A 17,573-nucleotide genomic window follows, 5' to 3' on the forward strand; every position below is an offset into this window, starting at 1 on the left:
TTACATGATAAAAACCAAAACGCATAGATAGTATTTGCTGCATCGGTTGAGTTGATTTTGTCCATTGAATTTAGAAAGTTGACTTTGATCATTGGTCAGTTATGGAAGACACGGATACTAGTCTAATTTACAATTTGGTACTTTGAGATTTTAGAGGTTTTTTTCGTGTATTAGGTGGTAAAATAAAATAGCATATTTATGTTAAGGTAAGAGAGAATTTTTTTTAATATAAAATTACATTTTTTATGAAATAAAATAAAAAAAAAGTCTGATAATCTATTATGGAACTAAGGTAGTAGTAGTATTTTGTAATTGTATAGTCTTGTTCGTACTGAACTTTTGTTTAGTGGAAATTTTGTTTGCTGGATTTGAGGTTTTACACATGCATAAACACATAAATTTCGTAACTAAAAGATATACTCCCTAGATAATAGTAATAATTTTTATTTATTTATTTTCATGATTGACTCAAATTCCCCAACATATTGGTTATACTTTTTCTCTTTAGATAAATAAAAACATACGCGGCTTCAACTAAATTATTCTAATACTCAAAAATATAAAAATAAAAGTCAAAACAATAAGAATGGTCTTGATTAATTAATTTATCTTGATTGGATGTTTTGATAACTAAAAATAATTGTGAGTTATCCTATTTAAATGTTTGGCACAACAAATCATAAATAAGGATAAAAATTAGGATTGTCAAAATTATCCTTATTGATTTAACTTATTGACTAGGGATAGAAAATTGATGAGTACAAATGTATTTTCCTAAAACTAATTTGGCAGACCAGATTTGTAACTTAAGTGAATAGGGTAGTTACATTGACGTTTGAAAAATAGGCTTTTTGAATAGGCTTTACACAGGCTAGACAAAAAACACAGGACACATAAATTTATAACATAGCTACCAAATACATAGTAAAACCAAATAACTTCAACAGTACTCCTCAATTTATGTTCAAATTTCTCATGAGACTCAGAATCCTTTAGTTTTCTAAGATGGAAGATTTCCTCATCTTTCTTGGCCAAAAACTCCTTGAAAACCATGTTCTCTTTCTGCAAATCCTGCACCTGATCAATCAAGAAACTGAGCTGCTTATGCGTGTTTTCAAGGTCAAGGCCGTGGTCTTGCAGAGGTGAACCCCCACATGTGGCCTTTCTCCGAGTACTGATTTGCCTTCTTCCATGTGTCTCCATATCCCGTGCCAACATAGTCGGACCTTTACGTATGAGGCCTCGCAATCTTTGGCATTCCACTTCCAACTTCTTGATTTTCTTGACATTCTCCATATGCTGCTTGAGGGAAGATTCAGCAGAACGACGGCTGTATTCTATCTCCTTGTTCTTGAGCTCAAGTTCCTTCTCAACACTCCGATACTCATATTTCAGAAAAACATTTTCCTTTACGACAGAATCCAATCTCTCCATCAGAGCCTCTAACTCAGCCTGTGTCTGAATCTTGACACTATTGAGATCCTCAATCAATCTCTCTTTCACAACTACAGCCTTGCTGAGATATGAATTCTCAGAAGTTAGGCTTGCCACCCGTTTCTTGTCTCAGACAGCTTCTCCTCGAGCATCTTGTGCGATTTCTCAAACTCCTCAGACGTCTGCATCACAGCATCATGCATTCTCTGCTCCTGATCTTGCCGAGCAAGATTGAGCTGCTCCATGCAATTCTTCAACGTCGAGTTCAAGTGGCCTAATCTCTCATTTGCAGCTGATCTCTGCTGTTGTACCTCATCGAGCTCTTGTTTCAGACGGCCTATTTCTTCCTCCGCCTTATGCCTTTCTGAAGTAGGATAGATTCAAGTGCAAAACCACATCATTCAGCACCAGAAACAACAAAGACCAAGGCCGCGAAAGCAATGAAAAACGCGGAAAATATATACCTGCTGCAGCAACTTCAGCCTCTCTTTTGTAGCTCAACACAAGTTCATCTTTGGCTGAGCACTCATCAGCAGCAGAAGCCAACTTCTCATTCAACAATTTCAATGAATTCTCGAGATCTACTTCTTTCTCAATCGAAACTGTTTGTGCCTATGTAAATTACATGTGTAGAATCATTAAACACTACAAAACTTCACACTGCAATTAGAGTAATGTAGCATGTCTAAGTAAAAAAAAAGTGTGCCTTACTTCATCTAAACTTGCAAGAATGGTCTTCTCAGATGATTTTCTCCTCCATAGCCATGTTTTCTGATCCATTATTATTCCCTCTAATCAAGAGCAGAAATTCTAAGAAAAACCCAAATTACCCTTTCCTGCATAAAAGAAACACAAAGTCTTGAATATTTTCATATAGAAAAGTTCACTTCTATTCTGAAAAAAAAATACTAGCAACTTTTGCATCAGGGGACAGGAAAATCATCTGAGTGGGTTAATTTGTTGAAAAAAAGAGCAAATGTTATCTTAGGGAATAAATCTGTAACAACTGAGCAAGTGGAATATGAATATGACAGCTGCATTTTCCAGTTATAACAGAGAAGAAAAATCAAGAAATTGAAAGAGATAGTGCATGCTTGCAGTATGGTGAAAAATATTATTGAACATGGCAAAACCATCACACATGGGTAGTGAATAGAGGTGACATAAAAATGCAGACAAAAGTTTTGGAAATAAGATTTATGTCCGAAGCTTAGAATTAGATAGCTTGCAATAATGTGTTGGTGCAAATACTTACCTGAACTAGAACTGCAAATGCCTAATTCCACTCTGTATTCATACTTTGCTCACCACTCACATTATGCATATATATGAGTGAGTGTGTGCAAATAAATTAAAGCATGAAATAGTAGTAATAAATGCAGCTGCACATCAGGCTTGAATTCTGCAGATGAAAATAAAGTGGTGGAATTTTTGGAGTTATAAAACCACCAATAACATCAAACTTGGGAAGAGAAAAGAGAATACTTGGATTTAATTTTAGTAAATAAATGCTACAAAGCTCCACCGACAAAACCCTGAGCTGTAAAATAAGTCTAACCAAGAGTGAAACAATAGTGATATGTGCATCAAATGCAAAGACAATACATTTTAATATAAAAAATCATGAGCTAAATGGGTTGGTAAAGAAAGTGAGGAAAGCATACTCTATCAAGGAATTGACTGACCGTTACAAAAAATATTATAGAAATTAAATAAAATATATATGAGAGGTTTTAAATTAATAGTACTAGTATTTAAAATAGGAACATAATATCATTTTTAATCCTTGAATAATAAATTTATATATGTTGGCTAGATATACATCTCCATATATTGTGGATGAGTGCAATATCGGAATGAATTCGGATTGACGAATCTTATAAGAGGCGAAAATTTATTTTATTTAATTTTTTAAGTACAATCATTAAATATAGTATGATGTTGCATTGATGGAAAATAGAAGCGTTACATCCTAACAAATTCAACAAAGACATGCATGATGCAACGTGTTGAGAGGTTTGTTTCATTTCAGATTTTAACTGGGTCCATTGTATTTATAAATAGTTTCTTTCAATTTTGATGGTAATGATTATTTGCGATTAATTATGTTACCACAACTCTTTGAATATCAACATGTATATTGACTATGCTTGGTTCTTTTCATTTGTGTTTCTATTTATTTTGGAGGAAAGAATTTGAAAATGCTACTAAATCTTTTACAATGCTAACCACCAATATCTCTGTTAAATGTTAATGCATATTGTATAAATTCTAGCCTAACATAGAATGATATTACCTTGTTAATAATATATGTGCTATCAAGAAAAAACTAAATTACTTTCGTGCATAAAGTTAACTATCGCCATCTTTAGTTTCTATTGTTCTACCAAAACTATGTAAGGCAAAAACTAAATTGCTATTCTATTTAATCCATATGAATAATTTTATATTTAAAAAAAAAATAGATAACAAAAAGTTCAGTATCACCACTGATAGATATGTTTATTGAAGTCTGGAGCCAACAATAATTCATATGTTAGCTTTAATTTCTCGACTATTGAAATCCTAATTAAATTTCCTGATAAATTAAGAAAGGTATTTGTAACCACATCATAGTTTTAGATTATGTTTAAGTTTTCGAAAGTCTGAAAAGAATGAGGGAAATCGAAGTATTAAAAAATAAATATGCAAAGAGAGTAATGGGTAGGTTTTCTTTAATTTTAGAAATTGTATTTCGGCATTTATTATTGTGGAGCTAGAGCTAATCAATAAAGGCCGGCACAAATGAAGTCCAGCAAATAATTAAATATTCTAAACTTAAATGTGACATTGTAAATTGTAATTGACGACTACGCAAAATAAGCTTTACTGATCATCCATAATTTATTATCCAAATGTGTATATTTGTTCTTTCACTCAAGTAAATGGGTTGGACTACAAATGGGAAATTAGAAGAGTTCATCCATCCAATTTTATTTGAAATGAAATGTATAGTTTTGGGATACCTCTAGCAAATCTAAGTTACTTTAATAAATTAATAATTGATTACCACCCAAACATCTACTCCGACCCAACTAAAATATAAATTATTTCATCAAACAACTTTCGAATTTTTTCGCTAACTATCCAACTCAATTTAAATTTATAAATACAAACGTTTATTGAATAACGTTTTAGCAGTTGGGGCGTTCAACCAGAACATTTCCAGATTTACCCCTGAAACTTGCAGTGATGGAAGAGGTGGACGCATGGGCATACCCGTCATCTCGCCCCTCAACAATAAGTATTTAAATACAAAAATCAGTAGAGCATTTCGCAGCGATCAATAATTCCGTCTTCAATTTTCATAAAATTCATTAAGAAACTAGTAGTAGTACTTAATCCACAAATCCCACCACTCCCAATATAATCCACAAATCCCACCAGCCCTAACATAGAGAAAGACGATCGATCCCTGGTTCCTCCACCGACTCCATGGAGATCGGGCCGGAGACGGCGGCGGAAGCTGAGAGGCTCTTGCCTTTGGACTCCTCAGCGTCTTCGATCGGTTCTTCGCAGGGAGAGAACAGTAGCACAGCCGTCGGGGATAATGCTAAGAGCAGGCTTGATTTGTTAGATGATGACGATGAGGGGGATGTCTGCCGGATCTGCAGGAATCCTGGCGACGTGGATAATCCGCTGCGATACCCCTGCGCCTGCAGTGGCAGTATCAAGTTCGTTCACCAGGATTGCCTTCTTCAGTGGCTGAATCATAGCAACGCTCGCCAATGCGAGGTTTGACACCTATGAGTGCCGCGATTGATGCATTTGATTTCTAGCGAGCTTTTATTTTTCTTTTTGGATGTGATTTTGTTCTTGTGATCTCCTGAATCGATTGATTGATTGATTTGTTTGTGGAAATAAAATGAGCTGACGTAAGCGGAGTTTCTTATGATTGGTTAGCAAATACTAGTATGAAGCCATAGCTGAATTAATATTTTTAAGTTATTCACTTTTGTTCTATCGCTGTGAATCATGTTTCTACCTCTGTTTGTTTTTGTGTGATTGTCACTTGTTTCTTTGGAAGTGCTAGACGGTTCTAGAACGTGGTATTGGAACTTGTAAAAACTAGCATAAGAATGACTTATAGAAGTGTGGTTGATGCCTGGGCTAAGCTTATACGAAGTGAAATGTCATGTAATCTTCTCAAATTTTTTAAAGAGTTTTTGTTATTCGTCCCCCAACATGCTTGAATCTTAACAGCCTCTTGTGCTCAAAGTATTTTATATGGCTAGTGTTGTTTTGGACTCTTTTGTTTCATGAATATCAAAATTGTTATAGTCAAGATATTTCCTAAAACTATGCCAGACCTTTGCTGACCTTTTCTGCATGGCAGGTCTGCAAACATCCATTTTCATTTTCTCCAGTTTATGCTGAAAATGCCCCCACGAGACTTCCGTTTCAGGAATTCATTGTTGGAATAGCTATGAAAGCCTGCCATGTTCTGCAATTCTTTGTACGGCTCAGTTTCGTACTTTCTGTTTGGCTTCTCATCATTCCATTCATCACATTTTGGATTTGGAGGCTGGCATTTGTTAGAAGTATTGGAGAAGCCCAGAGATTATTCTTGAGCCACTTATCTACAACAGTCATTCTAACTGACTGCTTGCATGGATTTCTGCTGTCTGCTAGCATTGTTTTCATTTTTCTTGGAGCAACTTCCTTGAGAGATTACTTTAGACATATACGAGAGCTTGGTGGGCAAGATGCAGACAGAGAAGATGAAGGAGATAGAAATGGAGCCCGTGCTGCAAGAAGGATTCCAGCTCAAGCAAATAGAAACATTCGTGTTGAGGGGAATGGTGAAGATGCTGGTGGAGCCCAAGTAATTGCTGGTGCTGGTCAGTTGATTCGACGTAATGCCGAAAATGTTGCAGCTAGGTTAGAGATGCAGGCAGCTCGGCTAGAGGCCCAGGTTGAACAGATGTTTGATGGTTTGGATGATGCTGATGGGGCAGAAGACGTACCTTTTGATGAACTGGTTGGCATGCAGGGGCCTGTGTTTCATCTGGTTGAAAATGCATTCACAGTGAGTCTTATGACTTTTATTTTCATTTGATCTTTTGAGTTTTGAGGTCCTAAATGGGCCCTAAAGGTCTCTTACTGGAATGCTCTTTGTGGCGCATATTTTTATTCTACATATTGTTATTTTCTTACTAATCGTGTTAATGCTTTCGGTTCCCTATGTTAGCTATTAATTTTGCGACATGCTAAATCATCTGCTGCCTTTTTTCCCTAAAATAATAATGAACTATGCAATCAACTGTAACAAGAAACAAATGTGTATAGGGATATGTTCCCATGCAGATAAATATTCAAATTTACTAACTGTGTTTGTTTTTTTGGGAATCAAATTTGTTTTCGTGTTTTGTTTCAGTATTTTAGTTAGCAGTTCCCCTTGTCATCGATTCATCTCCAAAATTTCTTATTTGGTACTGTTATTTATTCATGAGATATAGTGAAATTCATATGCTGCATGGTTGAGAAAATCAAACTTTTCCTGCCTGAAAACTTTGAATGGGATATCAATAAGGTCTTCATGTTTTCTCTATGCAGCATGATTGAAAAAATTAACCTTTTATCCTGTGTGGACTGTGGATTTTATCCATGACCATGAGATACTATGGAAGTTTTTTTTTATGCACCATCGTTGAGAAAATTAATGTTTGCACCATTGTCTCTTGCAGGTTCTTGCAAGTAATATGATATTCCTTGGAGTTGTAATCTTTGTGCCATTCTCATTGGGACGGGTTATAATATATTACCTATCTTGGATTTTGTCATCTGCTACCAATCCAGTATTATCCACAGTTGTTCCACTTACTGAATCGGCACTTTCTTTGGCTAATATCACTCTGAAAACTGCTCTTACTGCTGTTGTAAATCTGACGTCTGATAATCAAGACCATAGGATACTTGGCCAGGTCGCAGATGTACTAAAATCAAATGGAACGGGACAAACTATCACAAACAACATAAGCTCTACAGTTGCAACTGAAATCTTGAAAGCACAGTCAGTTGGGGCATCACGTCTCTCTGATGTTACCACACTTGTTGTTGGCTACATATTTGTATTTTCTGTTGTCATCTTCTACCTTGGGATCGTTACCTTAATTCGGTACTCAAGGGGAGAACCTTTGACAATGGGGAGGTTCTATGGTATTGCTTCCATTGCTGAAACTATTCCATCCCTCTTCAGGCAGTTTGTGGCTGCAATGAGACATTTAATGACTATGATTAAAGTCGCGTTTGTTCTGGTAATTGAACTTGGCGTTTTCCCTCTGATGTGTGGTTGGTGGCTGGATGTTTGTACTATAAGGATGTTTGGGAAGTCAATTTCTCAGAGAGTTGAGTTCTTCTCAGTCTCACCATTAGCAAGCTCCTTGGTTCATTGGGTCGTGGGAATTGTTTACATGCTGCAAATAAGTATCTTTGTCAGCCTTCTTCGAGGGGTATGAATAGTGCTCGACTTATAATTATAATTTTTCAGCACTAGCTCTTTTTTTGTAACATCCAAATGTCCATATGCTGTAGGTCCTGCGCAATGGGGTTCTTTACTTTCTACGAGACCCTGCTGATCCTAATTACAATCCATTCCGCGATCTCATTGACGATCCCGTACACAAGCATGCTCGTAGAGTTTTGTTGTCTGTTGCTGTATATGGGAGTTTGATAGTCATGTTGGTATTTTTGCCTGTTAAACTTGCAATGAAGACTGTTCCTTCCATTTTCCCTCTGGATATCTCGTAAGATTGCTTTTGCCATTTCTCTGCAATCTTCTGAAGTCTGTTTGGGTCTTCATGTTAATGTAGTGTATCTGCTCTAATTTATGGATGCACACTTTGTTTTGCAGTGTATCCGATCCATTTACTGAAATTCCAGCTGACATGCTCCTATTTCAAATATGCATTCCTTTTGCTATCGAGCATTTCAAACTACGACATACTCTCAAATCCCTTCTCCGGTATTGGTTCACTGCTGTTGGCTGGGCTCTTGGCTTAACAGATTTTCTACTCCCAAAGCCGGAGGATAATGGTGGACATGAAAATGGGAATGCTGATATGGGCAGACAAGGGAGAGGACACGGAGAGGGAGTCGGTCAGGAGCGAGTGGTAGCCCTTGAAGATGTGAACAGGCCCAGATATTTGGCTGCAAATGCCAATTCGGCTGAGGAGCTTGATGATGACCTAACTGACACGGAGTAAGTTCTAATAGTTGTCAGGTTATATTTCAGCCACCAAAGGATAAAACCAATAGTTCCCAAAATTCAGGAGGCACATACGGAGTGAAAGATTTTTTGCCTTGTCTTGAGTAGTGCACCGTGCACATATATTTCTGTCTTGAATAGCTCTATGGTGACTCATTTCGTTTTTTTGTGTGCATCTTTGAATGATGTGGCGTAGCCGCCTAGATTGAATAACACTAGGCAGTTTTGGAGTTTTCATTGCGGAGCCATGTAGTCACTACTCACTAGGTTGTTAACAGTCATTATTTTCTGTGTCTGAAGCTATTCATTCCGGATATAGCTTCTTGGTAGCTGAATTTTGGTAAGTATTTGTGGTGTAACTGTATCATCACCTTATATTATCTAGTTATTCCTTCAGCAGGTGGGCTTTTGTACTTCGAATTGTGCTATTGTTGGTTGTTGCTTGGATGACTCTGCTTATATTCAACTCTGCGTTGATAATTGTACCAATATCCCTCGGGAGAACACTCTTCAATTCCCTCCCGTTTCTCCCATTGACTCATGGCATCAGGTGCAATGGTAAGAAAATTGTAATGAAATCTAATGGTGACTAAATTATGTTTACTCCAGAATGAAATGAAACTTAGAAATTTACACTTGGGTTTCTTGTACAGATATTTATGCTTTTGTCATTGGAAGCTATGTCATTTGGACTGGTTTGGCTGGAGCAAGATACTGTGCTGACCTCGTTAGAACAAAGAGAACTAAAGTATTGCTTAACCAGATATGGAAATGGTTTGGCATTATTTTCAAGAGTTCTGTGCTGTTGTCAATATGGGTAAGAATCTTGTCGATTGTGCAAGGATAATACTTACATATAAACTCCATTGCCTCCTAACATGTGCACTATTGCAGATATTCGTGATTCCAGTGTTAATTGGGCTGCTGTTTGAGCTCCTGGTGATTGTGCCAATGCGGGTTCCAGTGGATGAGAGTCCGGTTTTCCTTCTGTATCAAGATTGGGCTCTCGGATTGATATTTTTGAAGATTTGGACTAGAATGGTGAGCATCTATATTTCTATAGGTATTTATTGCTTATGGAATCAGAGATACCTCAACTTTTTTTTATATATCTGGATTAGGTTATGCTAGATCACATGATGCCTCTGGTGGACGAGAGCTGGCGACTAAAATTTGAAAGGGTGAGGGAAGATGGTTTCTCAAGGCTGCAAGCCTTTCGGGTTCTCCGGGAGATTGTGTTTCCGATCATTATGAAACTGCTAACTGCATTGTGTGTTCCATACGTTCTGTCGAGAGGGGTGTTTCCTATATTGGGGTACCCACTGGTTGTGAACTCGGCTGTGTACCGATATGCATGGCTGGGATGTCTGATCTTCAGTGCGTTGTGTTTCTGTGCGAAGCGCTTCCACGTTTGGTTCACCAATCTCCACAACTCGATACGAGATGATCGATACTTGATCGGGCGTAGGCTACATAATTATGGAGAGAGAGAGAGAATGTAGTTAGGAGACATGGGCGAGTTATTCCGGGAGATGGTCAGCATCTGGGTCTGATACGGAGGCACGTTATTCCAGAAGAAGAAGAGTAGTAGTAGCAATTAAGTAGGCAATCAAATTACCCTTTGTGAATATGTCTGGGTGTAGAAGTGTAGAATTAATAACGTCAAAGAATAGCTTTTAAGTAGAAAACACAATTGAAGAAACGTTTGATCAACTTTCTCTCGCGTATCCATCTCTATCTCGTGCAAACCCCACCCATTTTTCATTGAATATCAAATTGAACAATTATTTTACTTATCATTTATACTAAACTCAATAATCCAACCATTCACCACTCAAGTAGTGAAAACCCCACATCGGAGGCACTTATCTGGACGCATTGAATTGATCATATCCTCAACGAGGGAACCTCTTGCAATTGGAATGGTAACGGGAAACCCATTTCCGTGTACTCGGATAATTGTATAGTCCAGGAAGTGACAATGCCTTGAACACGTTTATGTTTCCACACGGTCATGCACTCAATGATAATTGTATAGTCCAGGAAGTGACAATGCCTTGAACACGTTTATGTTTCCACACGGTCATGCACTCAATGACAACCGCCGATGAGCTCGTATAACCCTTCACCCTCACCTCCAACAGCAGAATATCCACACCACCAATCTCGACAAGCATTCTCGCTCGTCATATTAGCTGCTGGCATCTTCTCAGTATGCATGTAAAAAATCTCACCGAACATCTGTATGAAAATAATTCAGGTATATGAATCCACCAGTGCAGCACCAGGAAGATCGAAAGATATTAGATGAAATGTACTCACTGTCGTCTGTTCAGAGATGCAACATTTGCAATCGAAGATGGCCAAGCTCCTAGGGGCTTTGACTGGGATATCACTGTATCACATACTGGTGAGCGACCCATGTCATACCAGATGGAAAACATGTTTTCACGATGAAAATGGTGGTTATTTCCTCTTCGAAGCATCTGCACAGCAGATCAAATAGCAAGTTGAGAAAATGTTTGAAAGAGGAAAGTACAAGTTCAAGAAGCCCTAGACCTGATGTTTCGTTGCTACAGCTGGAAGTAGACCTTTTTGCATCGGAGCATGCCTGCTCCTAGGATGCGAATCTTTCTGGTGGTTTTGGATTAGGGGAATGGACATACTGTGCATAAGAGGTCTAGCCTGGAGCACACCAGGAACAAGTAGCTCTTTGCAACGATAACCAGGCCGGCCCTAAAGATTGAATCATACATAAATATATTTCCACTATAAAAAAAAAAGTCATTATATTACATCAGTCATTTAACGTTGATGACATGATACATTGAAGAAGCATGACAGACACACACATCATTAAAATATTGTACAACCATGGAAGAACACATGCAAAATAGTGCACACGCACGTTGTCATACAATGATGAAGCATGATATTTATATACCTGTAACCATGCTCCCCTATCTTCCTTCCTTTGAACACATGCAGCATGAAAAGTCTTGGAATAAATTTGTTTCCTGTTCTTTTCAGAAAGCTATATGCTAAAAGAGTTAGTGAAGCTTAATTAATCAAGAGAAAGTGGCATAAATTAAGGCACAGAAATAAACTCACGGATTCAGAAGCCTTTTCAGGTGATGATAACGCAAAGGGGCCCCTTTCTTCACATATTTTGTTTTGATCTTGCATCACCTGCATAGGTATAGGAGCAGATTGAGAAAGCTTGAAATCTGCTGATTTGATTGAATATGTGAATAACTACTGCTGAGATCTGACCAAAAGAAAAGCTCATCCACAGACCTCGCGTGACTTGAGTGATCTGAATGGAGAGAACACTTCGCTAAGCTTTCCATCAGCAATGCTATTATCCAGATTTTCAACACATAGATTAGACCCTCTATCATAATCTTCATTCACACAAGAGTCAAACTGGTGATTCAGTCTTAGCTCTCCCTGGAATCTCCTTTGTGCAATCCCAACATACCATGTCTTTTTATTGAATATATGGCCATTGAGAGATTCAACGGCTCTAGCAGCATCATCTGCATTTTCAAAGTCCACATACCCAATGCAATTTGAGGTTTGCTCTTTATTTCTCATGATGATTGTTCTTGTTACTACTCCAAAGTCACTAAATATTTTTTTAAGATCATCTTCAGTTGTTGATTTGCAGAAGTTCTTTATAATCACATTAGTAAAATATGGCTTATCCATTGGCAATCTCCTTTCTTTCCCATCGTGAGAGGATCCCATACGAACTTGTTTTCCATTCAATAGCATGTCATTATGCTCTTCAGTACCTTCCCGGAGAGACTCCTCACCCGGGTGCACAGATCCAAAACCCATCGACCGACCAGAATATAAAAAAGTCTTGGGTAGAGCTTTGTGGTCAGTTTCCTCGTCTAAATTCTTCAGAAATCAATTCCATATCAATCCACAAAATAAAAAAGAAAATACTCTCATGAACTGTATGCAGCAAAATTAAGGCACTAATGAAATGTGACTGTACACCAGTTAATATTGTTGACTACAGATAACATAATATTCCACTACAAAGAGAGTATTCAAGTACCTGTAACTGGGCAGTTCTATCTGTCTTTCTTTGAGCAAGTGCAACTTTAAGAGGCTTGCCAAAAATAATTTTACCATTCATTTCGCATTGCTGCAAAAACAAGAGATGATTGAAATTTAATAACCTAGATTGCAAGTAAACCAAGTGAAAAGGGAGAATCTAAGAATACAGAGATTATAACCCACGGCTTTGAAAGCCTCTTCAGGAGATGAGAATGCAACAAAGCCTGATCCCTTACTTATTCCTTCCCTATTTCTATTAACCTGTACGGAAATGAGATATCAGAGCATGCTAAGTAAGACATGATTTATTTGAGAATAATCAGTGCTGATATCTACCACAAGAAAAAATGCATAGGCCAACCTTGCATGATGTCACTAAACCAAAAGAAGAGAACAGTTCTTTAAGCTTTTTTTCATCACTAATGCCGTCATTTAGATTTTTAACATATAGGTTATACTGTTTATCAACTGAATCACCAGTTTGAGCTGTCCCGGAGTTCCATTTCTTTTCATCAAACCTTTGGCCGTTAAGAGATTGAACTGCTCTAGCAGCATCCTGCGCATTCTTAAATTTTACAAATCCAAAGCTTTTTGAGGCTCCGTCTTCATTTCTCATGACCCCTGCATCTGTTACTGATCCAAGTTTACCAAATGTTTTCTTAAGATCTTCTTCAGTAGTTGATTGACCAAAGTTCTTCACAAACACAATAGTAGAATTTGCCTTGTCCACTAACAACTCCATCTGTTTAGTAAGGGAGCTTTCCATATGGACTTGCTTTCCGTTCAATAACAAGCCATTAAGCTCCCTGACAATGCCATTGAGCTCTCCAACAAGGCCATTAAGCTTCATGGTGACATTACTAAGCTTTTCAATTATGCTATCATGCTCCCCAATAGCTTCCTGGCCAGTTACCTCGCCAAATACCTGCACAGAGCCATAGTCTATCGAATGAGCAGAAGCATCTTCTTTTGTTATTATGCATGAATGAGAGTCTCCTCCGGATGAGAACGTCTCAGACGGAGCCTTGTGACCATTTTCCTTGCCCAAATTCTGCACGGACCAATTATATGTTAACCAGTGAGAACAAAGGCCACCCACCACAAAATAATATAGCCCATTAATTCTTGAGGACCACTGGACCAGTAATGAAATGCAATTGTGCACTAGACAATGTGCTTAAGTGTTAAACTTATTTTCTTTTCAATAGGTTCCTACATGATGAACATCAAATACCCCGAGGAATAAAATAAAACCTGTAATGGAGCTCTTCTATCTTCCTTCCTTTGAGCAATTGCAATGCAAAGAGGCTTGTCAACAAGAACTTTACCATTCATCCCAGAAAGCTACAAAACAATTGATTCTTGAAAAATTTTCACCAAGAGTAATGAGAGAGCATAAACTAGAAAAAGGAGAAAATTAAACCCACGGCATCTGAAGCTTCTTTGACTGATGAGAACGCAACATAACCTATGTTTCTGCTGTTTCCTTTCTCATCTCGCAGTACCTGTAGACATACCAGAGTAATGCAATAAGATATAGCCTATAGCCCAATGACATGACTGTGTTTACAAATGGCCAGCCAAGGGAATAAATGTAACCAACCTTGCATGACATCACTGAACCAAACTCAGAGAACAATTCCTTAAGCTTTTCATCATCAATGCTGCAGTCCAGATTTTTGACATATAGATTAGATCCATTATCAAATGCGTTTTTTACAAACTCAAGATGGTGTTTCAGTTCTAGCTGTCTCTGATGTTTATTTTGGTATCTCCCAACATACCACTTCGTCTTACCAAATGTCTGGCCATTAAGAGATTTAACAGCCCTAGCAGCATCCTCTGCATTTTCAAAGTTCACAAATCCAAAGCATTTGGAGATTCCATCATTGTTTTTCATCACCACTGCACTTTTTATCAACCCAAATTCACCAAATCTGTTCTTAAGATCATCCTCAGTTGTTGATGTACAGAAATTCTTTACAAACACATTAGTAAAATCTGCCTTTTCTTCTAACAATTCTATATTTTTCTTACTAATAGAGGATACCATTGAAACTTGTTTTCCTTCTGGCGGCATGATATGGTTCTCCTCCACCCCTTTCGGAATAGACTCCTCATCAGATCCATAGCCCATTAACTGACCAGAAGCATCTTGACTGCATGACTCTGTGTTCTCAAAGGAAAAACACTTCTCCGGCATGGCTTTGTGGTCAATTTCGTTCTCCAAATCCTGCAGAGACCAATTATATATTAACCAGCACTAAAAACAATCCCCAAGAAGCAAGCGACTCGTAAACTGTGTAAACTCCATTCATGTGCAATAGTCTACAAACCACACAGGATACATAAATTGCAAGAGGAAACCTGGTCTGACAAGCTCAATGTATAAGATGTTGGTCAGATACAAACTTGTAAACTATTTTGACCTACCACTCAAAGCAATTATTAAAAATTGAAAAAAAAATATGGGAAGCCAGCAATACCTTAGTGTGTATAATCCCAGCACCACTTCTACTTGCACTGGGTTTTTGATGAAAAAGCATTACTTTAATAGGTTTTCCATTAATAGAAGTGGACTTTAGCTCCTCCAAAGCTTTGTGAGCTAACATAAGCATGCAAAAGAAACTATTAGACTAAGGATGTGTGGTGAAGGAGTGGAGATTGAGTAACAATTGCATGAATTTTTACTATTTACTTGCAACCGAACTACAACAAGAATAAAACTGAACACCCCCTTTTAATGATTTGAGATAATATGACATAACAAATCAATTTAAGTATCTGGCTGAAAAAATCTTGATGTCAGACCGTGGAATTCATATACAAGAAACTCACCACATAAATACATTCATCAAGGGTGCAGAATCTGTTTCAAGCTTCCATGAAGAAAAGTATATTGAGAACAAGATATAATTACAAAAACAATATGAAATCTGCTTCATGTGATGTGATTGAGAGGCTGATTATTCTAGACATATATGTCTACAAAGACATGATAGTTATAAAAATTCCACCCATAGATATATTATGAATATCAACATGAAAGTATGTAGTAGTATGTACAATAATAACTCCAGCTAAAGGTGTAGAGTAATATTGATTTCGATAGTCATTCACATTTCTGTTTAGCTAGCTGTATTTCATACTAATAATAAGACGTCTTTCTAGTTCATTTCTTACAAGGAAGATCATTTTTTGTGAATTACAAGCTTCACACTTTGCATTTTTTACTACTCTCTGAAGTTGCTGAAAAATCTACATGTTTTTGTCCAGCCACCTTCGAGCACTACTAGTGATAAAAGCACCTAAAAAATAGTCATAATGATGGCTTAATGTGTGCAATTAAACTTGCACATGCATTTTTACTTCAGCTTGCAACCTGGAATCCTTAGGCTGGCCTGGCCGATTCGGAAAATATTGAGTTAACTTCCAATATGAAAATTGAACATGTGAATGAATAATTATACACGAAATAAGCCTTGTATGCACATCTGATGATCATCTACACTCTACAGTACTCAGAATACCCTCTTTTCCATACATTCGGTTAACACAAATTAAAAATACCTCTATCAAATAAAATTCCGGGTAAATTCATGTTCCTGTCCTCATTAAAAGTGTCTAGGGATTTAGATTTTTCCATGAGTAGAAATTTTTAAAATTATTTGCGGTGATGCTTATCCTATTTAGCTAGAATGGTTTTCAGACTAATAACTACAAAGCAGTCATCGTTCAGGTCTTCAATTTACAAATATTAGGAGTAGGCATCAAAACTCAAGATACGAGTGTGGATTGGGTTAAAAAAATTAGGAATACTGACCACATTGAGGGTTTTTGTAGTGTACGTAGGCATATCGAATAGGTAGCCCAAAATTCAATTCCAGGCAATCCTCAACTGACACTACTTCCCCAATCGAGCTGAACAGGCCGTACAGTTGCGAGCCTGTGACATTAACGTCGAAACCGATGACATACAATGACGCTCCGACCGCCGCATTCCCCAGCTGTGCAGCCATCTCAGTCAGAAATTAATCCTTCTTTCGAATTTCTTATTTCACTTTTTGAAAGCTTCGGTTTTTCTGCCCACTGCATTCGCTCTCCTCAAAGCATCTCCAAGAAAAGGGTAAATGGTAAATGAAGGTAAAAACAGATATAACTATCATACTCCTTATTTCTTCTTTCTAAAATTTTATACTATTTCATTCCATTTTGAGAATTTATCTGTTTCCTTTTCAATTTACTTCTTTCTTGAGCCCATTATGTTTAATTATCAATTAGAAATAAAATTTTAATTCAACTTTTTCTTTGAAGATGCTCTCACTATAATTGTTAAAAATACACAACACTCCTCTGAATTGCAAATTATTAGAGCATCTCCAAGACGGAAAAGAAAAATGAGAAAATATATTTCTTGCTTATCGTTTCAAGAAGGTAACTATACCTTTTCAAAAATAACTAACTTTTTATCTTTGGTGTAAAGAACTCCAAGAGAAAATTGTAAATTAAAAGATAAATAAAAAATAACTACTATCTTTTTACCTTTTGTGTAGAAAAGGTAAAGATACATTCTCAAAACTAAAGAAGGTATAATACCTTCACAGATACCTTTTCACTTGGAGAATAAATTTTTATGACGAATAGTTACATATGGTAGTTAAGTCTCTTTACCTCCTCATTTTGCACATTCCCTTGAAGATGTTCTTATGAACCTATAATTCCGAAGTTCGGTTCATCTAACCATTAAAACTAATATCGCATCTTGTCTCTTTTATTTTTTATTTCTTAGTATTAAAAATTATATCTTGCCCATTAATAACTA

General features: G+C 37.0%; 2 protein-coding genes and 1 pseudogene across 6 annotated transcripts; 1 reads left to right on the forward strand and 2 right to left on the reverse strand.

The window, feature by feature from the left end:
- Positions 1–214: 214 nt before the first annotated feature.
- Positions 215–2,935, reverse strand: LOC121806862 (annotated as a pseudogene).
- Positions 2,936–4,764: 1,829 nt separating this feature from the next.
- Positions 4,765–10,393, forward strand: LOC121809984 (probable E3 ubiquitin ligase SUD1). Of its 2 annotated transcripts, none has more exons than XM_042210852.1 (9): positions 4,765–5,208; positions 5,810–6,502; positions 7,161–7,925; positions 8,008–8,219; positions 8,327–8,674; positions 9,078–9,238; positions 9,334–9,497; positions 9,575–9,721; positions 9,802–10,393. In XM_042210852.1, exons 1-9 carry the CDS (start codon positions 4,909–4,911, stop codon positions 10,180–10,182), a joined length of 3,171 nt encoding a protein of 1,056 aa, XP_042066786.1. In that variant the 5' UTR covers positions 4,765–4,908; the 3' UTR covers positions 10,183–10,393. The 2 variants fall into 2 exon arrangements, with proteins under 2 accessions (XP_042066786.1, XP_042066787.1); XM_042210853.1 differs by having other exon boundaries at positions 9,081–9,238.
- Positions 10,394–10,417: 24 nt separating this feature from the next.
- LOC121809985 (polyadenylate-binding protein 2-like) lies at positions 10,418–16,919 on the reverse strand. 4 transcript variants are annotated; one of them, XM_042210854.1, is made up of 14 exons: positions 16,575–16,914; positions 15,238–15,356; positions 14,355–14,984; positions 14,179–14,256; positions 14,006–14,095; positions 13,113–13,802; positions 12,935–13,012; positions 12,750–12,839; positions 11,978–12,586; positions 11,792–11,869; positions 11,625–11,714; positions 11,240–11,416; positions 11,003–11,166; positions 10,418–10,921 (listed from the first exon to the last, which is right to left on the reverse strand). In XM_042210854.1, exons 1-14 carry the CDS (start codon positions 16,768–16,770, stop codon positions 10,867–10,869), a joined length of 3,144 nt encoding a protein of 1,047 aa, XP_042066788.1. In that variant the 5' UTR covers positions 16,771–16,914; the 3' UTR covers positions 10,418–10,866. The 4 variants fall into 4 exon arrangements, 3 of the variants coding, with proteins under 3 accessions (XP_042066788.1, XP_042066790.1, XP_042066789.1); XM_042210856.1 differs by lacking the exon at positions 16,575–16,914 and having other exon boundaries at positions 14,355–14,415; positions 14,802–14,984; XM_042210855.1 differs by lacking the exons at positions 15,238–15,356; positions 16,575–16,914 and having other exon boundaries at positions 14,355–14,656; positions 14,802–14,934.
- Positions 16,920–17,573: the final 654 nt, after the last annotated feature.

This window comes from Salvia splendens, chromosome 6, assembly GCF_004379255.2.
Source record: "Salvia splendens isolate huo1 chromosome 6, SspV2, whole genome shotgun sequence".
Classification (NCBI taxonomy): domain Eukaryota; kingdom Viridiplantae; phylum Streptophyta; class Magnoliopsida; order Lamiales; family Lamiaceae; genus Salvia; species Salvia splendens.

Coding starts and splice junctions, on each gene's coding strand:
- LOC121809984 (XM_042210852.1), top strand. CDS start 4,909: ATGGAGATCGGGCCGGAGACGGCGGCGGAAGCTGAGAGGCTCTTGCCT. Junction 6,503..7,160: donor TGGTTGAAAATGCATTCACA/GTGAGTCTTATG, acceptor TGTCTCTTGCAG/GTTCTTGCAAGTAATATGAT. Junction 9,239..9,333: donor TCATGGCATCAGGTGCAATG/GTAAGAAAATTG, acceptor TTTCTTGTACAG/ATATTTATGCTTTTGTCATT.
- LOC121809985 (XM_042210854.1), bottom strand. CDS start 16,770: ATGGCTGCACAGCTGGGGAATGCGGCGGTCGGAGCGTCATTGTATGTC. Junction 15,357..16,574: donor CTACAAAAACCCTCAATGTG/GTCAGTATTCCT, acceptor TGCTTATGTTAG/CTCACAAAGCTTTGGAGGAG. Junction 13,803..14,005: donor ATAGAAGAGCTCCATTACAG/GTTTTATTTTAT, acceptor TGGTCCGTGCAG/AATTTGGGCAAGGAAAATGG.